This window comes from Elaeis guineensis, chromosome 16 (genome assembly GCF_000442705.2).
Source record: "Elaeis guineensis isolate ETL-2024a chromosome 16, EG11, whole genome shotgun sequence".
Classification (NCBI taxonomy): domain Eukaryota; kingdom Viridiplantae; phylum Streptophyta; class Magnoliopsida; order Arecales; family Arecaceae; genus Elaeis; species Elaeis guineensis.
The window spans coordinates 22,450,657-22,465,531 of NC_026008.2; the positions used below are offsets into that span (position 1 = coordinate 22,450,657).

The 14,875-nt window shown below is 39.4% G+C and overlaps 1 protein-coding gene across 1 annotated transcript in view; it reads right to left on the bottom strand.

The window, feature by feature from the left end:
* The window catches only part of LOC105060648 (26S proteasome non-ATPase regulatory subunit 13 homolog B), a 38,383-nt gene extending 23,776 nt beyond the window's left edge, over window positions 1–14,607 (bottom strand). Inside the window, exons 1-2 of the mRNA XM_010944438.4 lie at window positions 14,328–14,607; window positions 11,640–12,086 (exon numbers count right to left, since the gene is read on the bottom strand). Coding sequence (XP_010942740.1) covers window positions 11,640–12,086; window positions 14,328–14,480 — 600 coding nt within the window. The 5' untranslated portion in view covers window positions 14,481–14,607. The remainder of the gene's footprint in view (window positions 1–11,639; window positions 12,087–14,327) is intronic.
* Between the last annotated feature and the right edge of the window lie 268 nt (window positions 14,608–14,875).

Sequence of the window (14,875 nt, forward strand, 5' to 3'; positions counted from 1 at the left end):
TGTCTTCTGAGCTAGGATGATGCACCCAGATGATGAAGTTTCCGCTGCAAACCAATGAGGAAGCAAAAGGCATGTGACCACTAGAGATAGTTAGACCCCGTTAGCTTGACGATTGTTCCGAGAGTGGTGGTCGACGGCTTCATATCTACAGAGGAGGCCATTGCAGCGGAACGAGAGAGAGATACCGACAGAAGGATCTCAATGCATAAAGTTGTCTCTACTGTCCCCTTCCTTTTTTTTATTTAGAAAGAAGAGAGGGCTGATGAAAAATCCGCAAATGCCAGAGATTATGGTCGGAGGCTAGAAGGCCATGGATGGACACCTAGAAGAGAGGTGGTGGCATCAAAGCAGCCGCACCGGGTAGCAGAGGAGCCGCACGTGGCTGGTGGAACAACTGGACGCCGTCGGTGCCACTGAGAGCAACGACCGTGCGGCCTCTTGCTCGAGCGAGAGGGGGGACGAGCGAAAGCGACTGGTGATCTACGAGCGGCAAGCGATCTGGACAAGCGAAGCGACAGCGGGCTAGTGATCTACTATGCACGGAAGAGAAGAGGGGAGAAGCGGCAACGATTGGTGACGAGCAAAAGAAGAGAAAGGGAAAGAAGGAAAGGAGAGGGGGCTGGCGCGGTGGCTTGAGAGTGAAGACGAGTGAAAGAAGAGAATGGGAAAGAAGGGGAGGGGGGTGGCGCGGTGGCATGGGTGTGAATCCTAACCAGAACGTCACTCTGATACCATGTTAGAAAGAAGAGAGCAACAAAATCTTCGTTCTTTATTTTATGGGCAATGTGCCCATATTTATAGCGAGTACACCCAGTCTCCTACTCCTCAGGTACAATATAAGATAAAACATAAATTCAATAAGTGACTATTCTCAACAGATGTAAAATATAAGCCTAAAATTTTTGGAACTGCTCCATTTTTGTTCTAATGGGGCTTTCCCATCCTTTTGTAAAGAAAGAGAGAAGGAAAAGCATAGATCTGTGCCTTTTCTTTTTTCCTTTCTTTTTTTTTGAGCATTTCAGGACTCCAAGTGAAGCATACCATGAAGAATTTTAGGCTACTGGTCCACTTTCCTTCTCATGGAGATCTTCCCATCTTATCAACAAAATCAAAAAAAAAAAGCAAAGGAATCCAAAACTAAAACATATCATGAATTTTAGCCCACTGTGTGCACTTCCATTCCGATAGGATTTCCCCCACTCTTCTATCAACTGCAAAAAGAAAAAGGATAAAAGGGGCTAGAGAGGGAGATGTATCAATGATGATGCTACGAATGAGATGTGATTAAAAAAGGAAAAAGTCGCAACAATAGACTTTACAGTTGTAGCAAGATTTTCAGAGAAGCTGGGCGATATGCCAATGCCATGGATTTTAAGATTTACATAGAATGAGGGAAGAACATATTTGCAGCTTCAATTTATCTAGGGGTATTATAGGAAATAAGTTTTTGATTACTAATACCATAGTTGAAACCAATTTAGCCAAATTTTCCATCTGTCTCTGGCTAACAAGGAGGCTAGGCATTAAGCAAGGAAAACTAGGCATGACTTCTCCTTTTTTTTAATATATAATAGGGTTCGATTAAGTGGTGACATTGAAAATGAGCCATTAGGAGCCATTGGATCACTGATCCAAACAAGGGAAGTTAAGATTCAAGGCTAGGATGCTGGCTTCTTTCTCAACCCTAGACCCCTGCACACCACCATGTGTTCTCCCTCCCACTCTTGACTTCTCTTTCTCAACCCTAATTGCCTCCACCATACCTAACCAGACACTACCACCACTACTTCCTCCCTCCACCCCATCCCCCTCTAACCCCTCATCCAGCACTACCCCACTCTTCCACCTTTCCACCACCCTCTCTTCCACCACATCCTCTCTCCAATTTCCTCTCCACAAAGTCATCAAGCATGGCCTCTTCGCCTTCCTCTCCCTTTATTTCTTCCACTCTCCATGAAAACCTTCAATTAGGGCATCCACAGGCAAGATTTCGGTTGGTTGGACACATCCTTTGGCATGATGGCAGCAGCTAAAGCTGCTTTGCCCACAACCTCATCGACTCCATGGAGAAGTTGGCAAACATCCTAATAGCAGACAAATTCATGCATCTATATATATATATATATATATGGTTTAGACCAAAGTCTGCTATACTGATACCAGTGCCCGTACTGGCACCAGGCCGATACGGTATGGTACCGATACCATACCATACCGACACACGGTACGCTCCGGAGTACCGGTTCGGTACCACTACAAATTTTTTTTATTTTATTTTTTTTTTTTTTGGTCTCCAAGTTATTAATTCATAATTATAACCCCAAAATTATATTATATTGTATATTATTGACATATTTGGATTCAATTTTTGAGTTCGATAGCGGTACAGAAAATCTTGATCCAAAATTTTAAATATATATTTATTTACATTATATTACAACTCTATCGTCCTAAAATTAAAAAAAATATATATAAATATGCATCAAAATGTATCTAAACTTTTAAAGTACAAAGCACAAAAAATGATATACTAACCTCAAGATCTGCTCTGCATTTAATATCTCGTCAAGTATCTGTGATGCTCGTAGATATCTGAATCATTTAATATCTGCTCTACATTAGCATAGTCTGGATGAGCATCAGTCCATCCCTCTAATCAAGAAGCACTGTACCTCTGAATATTCATCCCATAAGGCATCCTTTCTGGATTGTAAGACATCTTAGATCTCTCACTCAAACTCTGGCTCTAAGAAGTATCCTCGAGATGATGGTATGACTGTGGAGAAGCCCATCCAAATATGCCGGTAGTAAAATCTGATCCGTAAGATGCTCCGACTGCATAGGATAGTAACTACTAGAAGACGATGCCTCGGATGCACTATATCCATATGAATCATAAGATGGTTGTAGGTAATAGGATCCATAATGCGAGGATGATCCAGATATATCCATAGATCCTACTCCACGTGCAAGATCGTCTGCAGCTGCATCGTGTGCTGGACAACCTCTAGGAGCCCGTCGTCTATATGAAATCAGCTCCCCACGATCTCTATCGACTCATGCACCATGATCTCTATCTTGTGTAGTATGTGTAAACTGAGACTCACCGATGAATCGAATATCACTCTATGGCTGTCTCATAAACAATGGTCTCCTATCCTCCAGTTCCTTTCTAATCATCAGATCCATGACTACTACTGCTAGTATCATCATCACTCTTCCTGATCTCCGAATCTGAGTCAGATAGCTTCTGTACTCTCGAGAGTGGTGCACGTGCAACTGTCTTTTCTTTTCCCCCTTGTGTCCCTCTGTAACTGAGTTTTCTGTGATTGGGAGGATGGATGTCTTGTTGCTGACCGCCGATCTCGTTTAAACATTTCTCGTTCAAATCTCTACGAGAATGTATCGGATATCGAGTCATGTGATGAATGAATCCTCTGTGTCCCCTCAGGCTATGGCTGATCAGCTGAAATCTTATGTGAAATTTTTTTTTTGCCCATTGTCCTGAATCTACCTTGATCTCCCTAGCTACCACACTGGCTGATCGTGGAGGAGACCCTGGCTCATCAAGCTCTGACTCCTGCTGCTGACCTGCAAGCTATCCGATGATCGGATCAACATCCTCATCAGCATAATCATCTAGTGTCGGATCAATATACTTCAATTGTACTTCCTTCCGAATGCATTTTAGCCTCAACCTCAGATTATAGTGAACATATACAAGATCATTAAGGCGCTTATGTCAGACAATTTCTCTGTTTGCTGTGGATAAAGACAAAAATTGATCAATTGCGCTCACAACCACTAGCAGAGACCGTTTGGAAAAGAATGTGGACAGCCATACCTCTCAAATATTCTGCGGACATTCCAAAATGAATCCACCATTTAGCTATAAAAGCAAGATTACATATCAAATTTTATGATATTATTAGGCATTTGATATTAATCTATGCTGCTTATTATTGATATGTAATTTATCTGGATTCATCTGCTTTTTGCTTACGACAGCTAATAGGACTCCAAAACTGTCTTATCCCTTTCTAAACTGTTTTATTTATAAAAAAATATATTTATTAAATTTATAAATATATCGTTGAGTACAGATCGAATTCAGTTGAATAATCACATCTGTTTTAAACTAGCATACCTCTTGCGTCTGCGATTTCTGGATCGGACACCATCTTATATAACACATTACGAAGAGCAGTAAGAAGCTCGTTATCCATATTTATCTCAGAAATGGTATACTAAAATCTCAGATTCAAATAGTAAGCTGCAGATAAATTCTATAATTGATTAAGTAAACTTTTACAAGTATAAAAAAAAAATATTTTAAAGTATTCTTGAATTCGTGCTTACCGACTAGATGCAAATCTCTATCCATCTGATAGTCCCAACGACGCTCAATAATGTTAATGAATTCTTGAGCATGCTTGGAATCATTCTCACTAATCTGTTTCTTTGCCCTCTCCATCATATAATATAAGAAGCCCATCTGGAGGTATCTTTCGCTATCCACGGTGCGAAGCACTTCGTATAATGGCTTAATAGCCTTCACTATTTTCTCAACTCGCTACCGGAATGATTGACTCGTCATCAAGTTCTCCATATGACTTCCATCAATGTCGGCCCTCGCATATCTGCTCTCCTATCATTCGGTTCTGACAAACATCTGACGTAAGGCTGCTTTCTTCTGAAGAAGACTATCAAGTGCTATGTAGTTGGTAGAAAATCGTGTGATATCCGATCTTAAGATCTCTTCCCCAGTATACGTTCGCATCAATGAAATGACCCATGTGTGATTGTAGATGAATCTAGTAATAGTTTGGACAATCTTCACTACCTGTTACATCCTACGAATCTTCCCAATATCCATCAATATAAGATCAATGCAATGTGCAGCACATTGAGTCCAATATATCTGCAGTCGCTGCTCCATCAGCAACTCTCCGACAGTCCTATATTGTGGCCCATTATCTGTGATGACTTGCACGATATACTACTCACCCACTGACTCAATCACCTCCTCCATCAGACTAAGGATACATGCGGCATTGTGCATCTTATCTGAAGCATCAATTGATTTGTGAAAAAATATTTTTTCATCACAGTATGTCAAAAAAATAATAATGCTCCATCTAATAGGATCGGTCCAACCATCACACATCACTGTCAGTCCATATGTTGACCATTTATTCTTGTAAAAAGCAATCCATCTCTGCATATCCTCTTTGTTACTGTCAAGAAGCTGATCATGGATGTCCTTAGATCCTGACAAATCTATACCCTGACCAACAGCTTCTATGACTGAAATGGCAGATCGATAGTAAAGATTGCCTGCTGCATTTGCTGAAATATGACTGAAATGAAACCATGATCCAATAGCTCACATCATAGTCTCAATCCTCTACTGCTTTGCATCTTTTCTGAAAAAAGCATGTGGATCCAAATCATGGATAGTGACTCTTACTGAAATATCTCTGGAAGACTTCCTCCTACTGCCAAAAGCTCCCAACAAAAATGAAATGCTGTATCTGCTCCCTCTACCACCGAGCTCTCTGACTAAGGTAGTCCTCCTGAACTCAGATTCTCCCCCATCGATTGCTGATCCAGATCCTAATTCGTAGCATGATGGTCCAAATCGCTCTCTATGCCTGATCATCTCCTCCTGTCAATACTGATCATCCAAGTTCGTCTAAATGACAGCCACAATCTATGCCTCATCATCAGAAACAGAAACCTCCTCTAACTCTCTAGAGTGATAAGAAGGTGGCTCTGCAGCTCGACGATCCACTTCCGTCCTCTTCTGTTTTGTCCTTTTCTTCACTGTTTTCGAATCAGCGAAGTACTTCTTCATCAACTGTCGGACCTTCTGTGGATATTTCCGACATATGGATACATCAGGATAACCACCAGCCAGATGCTGCTTCAACTTAGTCACCCCTCCTCCCTTGAACTCTGTGCTGCACCATTTGCATTTTCAATGATGCTGAGCCGAGAGCATCTCGCCATGATCCCAACCAATATCACGCTCTGAATCTTTCTTCTTACTCATTTCTGCAAGTATAACAAAACATAATAATTTAATAATTATTAAAAAAATATTATATATAAATTTAAAAAATTTCAATAATAATTTTAAAACTCATAAATTCAAAAAAGTATGTTATATGCTTCAAATAATATTTTTGAATTAACTAAAATATAATACTAATTTTACATATTTTTTATTTAATAATATTTCTTTATTATTTAAATAATTAAAAAATATTTTTTTAATTTCAAAAATTTCAAAAAAAATTCAAGATTAGTTTTAAGTAGCTTGAATCATTCTAAACATGATTTTGAATCTCTAATTTTATATTTTTTAATTTATTATTTTAATAATATTTTTGCTAATAAATATATATATATTTAAAAAAATATATAATTAATGATCCCAACCAATGTCACGCTCTGAATTTTTTTTCTTACTCATTTCTGTAAGTATAACAAAATACGACAGTTTAATAATTATTAAAAAAATATTATATATAAATTTAAAAAAAATTAATAATAATTTTAAAACTCATAAATTCAAAAAAATATATTATATGCTTCAAATAATATTTTTGAATTAACTAAAATATAATACTAATTTTACATATTTTTTATTTGATAATATTTTTTTATTATTTAAATAATTATAAAAATACTTTTTAATTTCAAAAATTTAAAAAAAAATCGAATTTAGATTCAAGTAGCTTGAATCATTCTACTCATGAATCTGAATCTCTGATTTTATATTTTTTTGAATTTATTTTTTTAATAAATTTTTTATGAATAAATATATATATTTAAAATATATATATAATTAATGAAAATCAACGATTTTAGTGTCATCATGTAGATCTTCCAAACATCTATCACATATGATCAAATCATACCAAAATCACAAAATTTGACATGATTTTCTCTTATTTTCTTACGTCTTCGTTCTTATCCTTTTTTTTAGCCAAAAAATATAAAAAATAAAATATTTACCAAAAGAATAATACATTACCCTACTTTCGATCAAAAATCAACATCTCCTCGAACCAGTACTGCAATTTGACAGAATTTTTCCTTTTTTTTTCTAATTTTTTCGGCTCGTGTCGTCGAATGCCTAAGAGCTTGGGAGTTCTCTGAGAGAGCTCTCGGGTTTCTCTCAGAGAGAGCATCTGGGCTGCCACTAAATGACAGCCCAGGCCTCCCCACACCCCCCCACACCCCCCACCCCCACATGGCATTATCGGTACGGTTCGGTTCAGCACCGAACCGTACCAAACCGAGCCATACCACCCGATTTTGGACGATATGGCTCCGAACCGTGCCGAACTGCCCGATTCGATGGGGTTCGGATATTTTTCCGAAAAAAATGGCCGAACTGGATCGACTGGCCGTCGGTCCAGTTCGATACACCCCGTACCGAGCCGAACGGCCCGGTACGGCATTCCCTGATTTAGACAAAAGTTTTTTTTTTTTGAGAGAGATTTTCTTTTTCTTGAAAAGTCTTCAACTACTAGTCTCATATGTTGTCACCTTGCTCCCTCACTCAAAGAATTTTTATAATATATAATAGAGATCTTTCCGTATGTGATGGATAAACAGACTGATAATTTTAGAAGGGGTACGCTAATATGCAAATAATCTCATTTCCAGGGAAAAACTTCCAGGATAATGATAAATCCATCCCTGGAATTAAGACCTAACTCAAGATATGATGCCCAAGGTCTGCGAACGTAATCTTTTTTGTTTCAAGAACAAAAAAGGTCTGAAAGCCCATGAAAGCAATCTTTTTGTATTCAGATTCATGATGGCATGGCCCATAAAAAAGGCAAACTAGGCTTGGGCCAACCAAACAAGCCAGTGGGTTGAAGTCAGATATTTCTAACATGCTGGCAGGTCGAGTAGGGTTTGAGTTAGGAGTTAGGACCTATGGGCCTTGATATATGACCTCAACATAACTCAACCTAGCCAGGAATGGCTGATTGGCACCCCTAGTCCTAGGGCTTTCACCATATCCTCCATCATGTCCTTCTACCAAGTTGATCCAATTTTTCTAGGTCTTCTATAACCCCAATTCTTATGACATGAGAGACCCACCTTCTTCCTGATTCTTTATCAATATCTTTTCAATCCTTAAGCTTTATCGGGCTTCCTCTTGGTATACCTCATGTCCTAACAACCATTGTGTGGACCCTGATGGTCCAGACTCTTGGATAATCAACTATATGTAAATCGGTACCTTCGTAGTCACTTTATTCAGGACTCTGTTGCCTCCAACATCACCTTGTGTTTCTTTGTTGCATCCTTAAATCATCCCAATTTGTGATTGGCAATTTGCTTAACTCTTGGAATTTGAAATACATTTAGCATTGTTTATCACAACAGAGTCCTGATATTGGCCTAATTTTTAATTTCAATAATGTTTCATAGGCTAAATTTACCTCTACCCTGCACCATGAACCAGAATGTGTTTTAACAATCTTGGTCTCTGTTACCTTGTTGTCCAAGCAACTTTGATGCTATTTTGCCATTGCATGTCCTCTAGAACTTCAAGATACACAAATTGAAACTCCGGTACATTGTTGTCATTCTTGGCATCATGACTGCCTCAATCTCTCATCGATGCTGCTAGCAAATGAGGCCTGGGAACCTTCTATGCTTATTATCCACCAGCTGCTTGTCTCCTGCAGTTAAGGCTTGCTGTTCGCAAATGGCTGGCAACAACCAATTGCTACGGTATACCATTCCTCCATGCCTTCACCATCACTATCATTTGTCTTGATTAGATAGTCTCCTTCACTACTAGTCAACTATCTAAACCAACTCATTGCCTTGCAGCTTGCATCCTAGACTGCAGCAACTTGTAGTCCTCCATTGAGGAGGTCATCATTCTATTCACATTCTAAGTTATTAATGCAGATTTGCATATTGGAGTGGTCAAACACCAGCTGCTACCACTCTTTCAAAGTCATGTCATGTATTGCTTCTATTGCCATAGGTTCTACTTTTGTCACTTAGTTTGGTATCATTTTAGCTTGGGTATAGAGTCCCACTAGAACGAAACCTTAGTCACCTTGACTAAGTAGATACACTAAATGCAGGTATATTCTCATAGTCAATGAACTAATATAGTCATCAACCCTTGAGAATTCCTGCTATTAATTTTATGAACTAGCTAACTCAGCACTTGGGCCACCTATTAATTGGTCATGCCTACACCATGGGCAACGTGCTGCCACCATGTGATCCTCCTTCCCCATCAATGAATTTGTAGACCGTCGTCTTTTTCTCAAGTTTTCAATGTAGAGTTTCAAGGAGTTCTATAGATAGGTGGTATAATAAAGTATAATATTATATACACTAAGCTCCGTATTTCCGAAACCAGCACTCATGCTGGTAGGCTAGTGGTATGGTATGGTACAGCACCGTGCCATCCCATCCTAACGCATGCTAAAAAAGGAAAACTGGAGGAGGAAAGGGAGAATGAGATAGAGGAAAAGAGAGAGAGGGAGGGAGGGAGGTGGAAGATGTTAGATGTATGCCCTAAAAGCCAATCAGGCCGATACATGTATTTATTCTAGGACATAGTTTTATATTTGATTTTTTTCATTATTAATGAAATTGTCCATTAATCATTCAAAAAATTAATAAGATAATGACACATATACTTAAGAGTTGAGAATTTGAAGCATGTGTCATTGATGATTAATTCCTAAATACTCTCGATTAATCGATCATCATAGAAACGGTGATTGATCCAATGAAATTGATGCATAGATCGCTTTCTTTTTAGGATAGACGAATCTCGAATCTACAATATGAGGACATTGGAGTGAGAGTACAGGTGGTTATTAGTGAATAACGGTATCGAGCGTGACTGATACAAGAAGCCACTTGCATGTCTACTCGTCAGTGACTTACTCGATGCTGCAGTAGTGTGACTAATCCTTTGATCTCAGTGCCTCGACTATTCGCAAAGGGGTTGCTATAGTTTGACTGTACATACACTTAGTCTCTAGCCATATGGATCCTTGCGGTGAATGTTGACAGTAGTAGGTTCATTATAAAAATCGAATATGCACCTACATGAAATCTATCACTCTTGATAGATAAGGAAGTTGATCCGACGTGATTTATGAGATTGCATTCATAAGATCTTGATCAGGATAATGTAAATAGTCAAAAAGGATTTCCATCATTTTCACATCAAGAACTCAAACCGAATAAATTAAATATATAACAGATGATGGAATTTGACGAGTAATTCCATAATCTCTGCCTAGTCAAGACTCACGATAGAAGGATTGTATCATGCGTTAACTACACCTAGAGGTTTATTCAATTTCATTCTGCTGGATTGCCATTACATACTGCTAGACGTCACGGATAGATTGTGGAATCCACTAGAATTATCTTGATGGTCAATAATTCTTACTGGGATGAGTTGAAATTATTCCGACCCATTGAAAAGAGTTTCAACGATGTTCTAGATAAAGATCACAATAATATCTCACTATCAGATAGAATAGAACCTATGAGATCACACACATAAGAGGTTGTGACTAATTAGATGGTAGGATTGCAAATTTTGAATCACCATAGAACCCGATTGGTCAAATAGTTGATCCGTCAAAGGTTGACATGTCAAAAGGGATGCCAAAGAGTTTGATATCCTAACTAACTCAAGCCCAAAAGGTGATCACATCAAAAGATTTGACCCTCCTCAAGAAGTCTCACACCTTGAGAAGGCTGACACAAGAGGGGATCACATCAAAGAGTTTGACGCCAAAAAGGTTTCATGCCAAGAGTCTGTCGCGCCTTTAAGTCCTCACATCAAAAGGATCCCTCTCCCCCCTCCCTCCCTCTATCTCTTTTCCTCTCTTTCCTTCTCCCTCTTTTGCTAGTTTCTTAATTTCATTGCCAAAACTATCTCGGCCCATTGCCAGTACAACTCAGTATGGCCTAAACCAGGGAATTCAGGATGGTTCCGCCTTCCTACCATACACTCTACAACATGTAAATTTCCTATATGTTAATACACTTACTTTTTTATGCCCATATGCACATAAATATATATTTATATGTAAATGCACCTTTGATATCATGGTTAATTGGTTATTGGATATAAAAATTACTTTCCTACCCACATAAATATGCATTCACTCCTATAATTATTCAGGTGTTATAATTATCATGCAAGGACGGGATTTAGGTGGCTCATTATGACAAAAATGTGACAAAAAGAAATAATTGGAATATTGGATAGTTGTGCTACAATATAACATGGCTGCCTGAATAAGGGAGACAGAATGGTAGGAGTTTGCAAATATAATTACTTTTTAACAAAGGCTTTCATGAAAGGTCAAAGTCTAGTCCATGCCTGAAGCACTCGCCTTATGGCCAATCCTTGTCACATTATATGATAGACGTAAAGATGGGCAACATGCATTTTGGAAGCATAACTACATTACAAATGCATGCTAGTAGGTCAAGAACAGATGAATAAATTGGAGTACCATATAGGCATATGTTAACATAAAACCACAGAATTGCTTACAGCAGCTTATATCTGTCTGAAGAGACATAAATGCTTCCAAGGATTTCAGACATACCAGTTTAAATGATTCTGAAAGAGATTCCACCGATGTGTATGCCAAATAAAGAAGAGCATTCTTATAGAACTCAGCAAATTCTTGGCGACTTTTGTGATATTGAGAAGATACCCAGTAAAAGGTAGCATGAACAGAAGGATCAATATCAGTCATGTTATCCAATGTAGTCTTTCCATCCTCTAGATATTTCTTACATTCCTTCTGGTTTCCTTTCTCAAGGTTAAATGCAGCTATTTGCATCTTCACATAAAGAATAGGCTCCTCGATCCGCAACTCCCTAGTGGCTCGCAGCTTTTCAATCATCCCTTCAAGATAGCTAATGGCAGCTTCCCTTTCAGTATACTGACGAGAAATTATCACAGCAAAATGTGCAAGTTTCAGGAGATTGATCTTTGTCTCAAAGTTGGTAATGAAGTTGTGATAGAGCTGAATGAGAGCATCACCCTTCTGTATGGGAAAAAATCAAAAATGGATGTAAGAACTACAGCATCGGCAATTGCATGGGCATACATTTCATAACTAGAATGACCAAAAATAAAAGGCTAAGAAAACATGCAATTCAGGAAATTTCCCTGCAAACTCCAACATAAAATTCTAGGAGACTTTTTTTTTTTATATTCTAAAGATAAACTGCAAATTTAGAAGCCAATGAAAAAAGGACAACCAGAAGTGAAACATCTTGAACAAATTATTCATTTATTCCAAATAAAAAAACATAAAACACAGTTAGAGAATGCAAAAGAGAGATGGAAAAAATAGCTACACCCACATCTGAAGATACTCCTCCTTTTTTTTTTTTTTTGTTGCAGGTTGGGGGAGGGGTGAATGAATCAAAAAGCATCATTTCCAATATGTTCTTAAAAGGTATATTATAGATTGCATTCAGATAACACAAATTTTACAAAAACCAATCTGAGTTTCAGAATTATGCAGACAAAAAGGATATTTTAAGCTTAGTAACATTTCTCATGAACTATATCATGTGGAGGGGATCATTGTGTCCATGTTTCACAAATATTAAAGTTACTTAATGTTTACTTGTTGGGATATACCGACCGATCCCTCTCACGCCGACTCATCCTCGGGCCCGTCTGGCCGGCGTCCGACTCTACCGACCGCATCGACCGACTGCCTACATCGTCCGACCGAATGTATGTCAGTCGGGCTGACCCTTTTCGTTCCCGACTGGCCGAACGCGGAGCCCGATGTCCGACTCCCGCAACGCGCCAGACTGACCGTCGGAGGGTCCCTGGATCTTCACCCGACATCCCACAATCAAATGCCGACGTATGGTCGGTCGGCTCCTCCAAACGCCGTACGACTGCTGAGGGCCGCCGTCCTGACAAAGACATGCGGCATAGCCGTCCTGGGACATTGTCCTGCCAAGGACATAGATTAATCCCAGCGATTTGACAACCCACGGCGACTTGACAATCCGCAGTGACTCTGACAGCCTCTGGCGATTTGACAACTCCCCCAGTTGTCTGCGCCATTAATGACGGTACCATGCTGCGCTCTACTATAAAACGGAGAAGGCAACAGTGCTGTGAGGAGGTTCTTTCGAAGCCTCTGGACTCACTCTCTCTACTTCTCACTCTCTCTCTCGCTGAGTTCCCCTGATTCTTTTCTACTGTTGCCTAGTCTCCTCTCTGACTTGACCGTCAGAGGATCCCCACCGGAGACATCTCCGGTCAGTGTGGACTTCTCTTGCAGGTGCTCGTTCCCGGCGACGAGGGGATTGGCCGCAACATTACTTTTGCAGCAATGTGTACTTTGGTGTCAGCAAGCAAAGTCCATATGAAGAGAACACCATGTGAAGTTCCCCCCACCCCCACAAAAAAGAGAGAGAGAGAGAGAGAGAAATAAAGCATGTGTCCACATGGATATCTTTAAATGGCTGCAAGTCAACAATCATTTATACCTCACCTTGAGACTACGCATTGTTATTAACCTTCCTGCATTTTGATTCTTGGACTAATCAAAGGGTTTACATGACATGATTTTATTTTCAAATAAATCAGCACCAATAGCATTGTTTCAAATAATTTCCAAATCATGGGGCAACATAAGACCGTAGTTTAGTATAATTAATTTTCAATCACATTTCTCTATCAAACACCTAAAACCATGTCTCCATCTCTTATACACTCACTCTCCCACTTGTTCTTAATACTAACAATTACCAAAGAATTTGATTTCTTATCTGGGCTTTCTCCTCAATAACTTCCTTGGCTTGTTTTCTGCTTCTGTCCTCCAATATCTAAAGATAATTGTAATTTCCCGGGTTTTAAAGTGATATTTAGGACTGAAATCAAGAGATTACCTATCAGTACATGACGAACCTTTCCTCCATTAGCACAATAAACTCAAGGCACGGTAAATTGATCAACATTAATAAGAAAAAGTATCAAATTGACGGTAAAGTTGGATTTTTTGGGCATTTTCCCCGACTCCAGGAAGCATCCACACCTTCCATGAATCCAATCTCCCACATTTGTCCAACTGGTACCCCATGGATCCAACAGAGGCAGCGAGCAAAAAAGCATTCAGAATCCTAACATTCCAACGTTCGAAACCCAAAACCCCAAACAAGGTGAACTTCAAAATCATCATATTCTTTAAAAAGAAAGAAAAAAAAAAACAAAAACAAAATTGGAAACCCTAGAAGGAAGAGTAGGAGATATGGACCTGGACGACGGCGAGGGCGACGAACTGGTCGAGCTTGAGGGTGAGCTGGTGCCAGAGCTTCTTCTGGTAGAGGTCGGCCATGGCGTCGTACCACTCCGCCAGCTCCGGCCGCGCATTCCGCTGCGCCTCCAAGTACTGCAGCGCTCCCCCCATCGACAGATCGATCGATCGATCCTTCGCTCGTTCAATCGATCCAGCCCAATTCCAATGCACAGCGGAGGAGAAGGACGAACAAAAAGCACGCTCCGAAACCCTAGATTTTTTTTCCCTCCTTTTTACTGTTTATATTAAAATATTAAACATTAAATAAATTATTTTGGGTTCGGAATTTCTCTCTGCGGCGGAGAATGGTTGGACTCCACGCCGGTGCTTTTGTTTGGAGTGGGAGACCGATCGATTATACGAACATTTGCATAGAATGTCCTAAGCGGAGTACCCACATCCGCCATCTGTTCAAGTAACCGGGCCCGATCATTGGGGTAGATGGACGGTGGATGAGGTGATCGATTACAAAAACTGTGAGGCTGCACGTAAAGCATATGTCCATA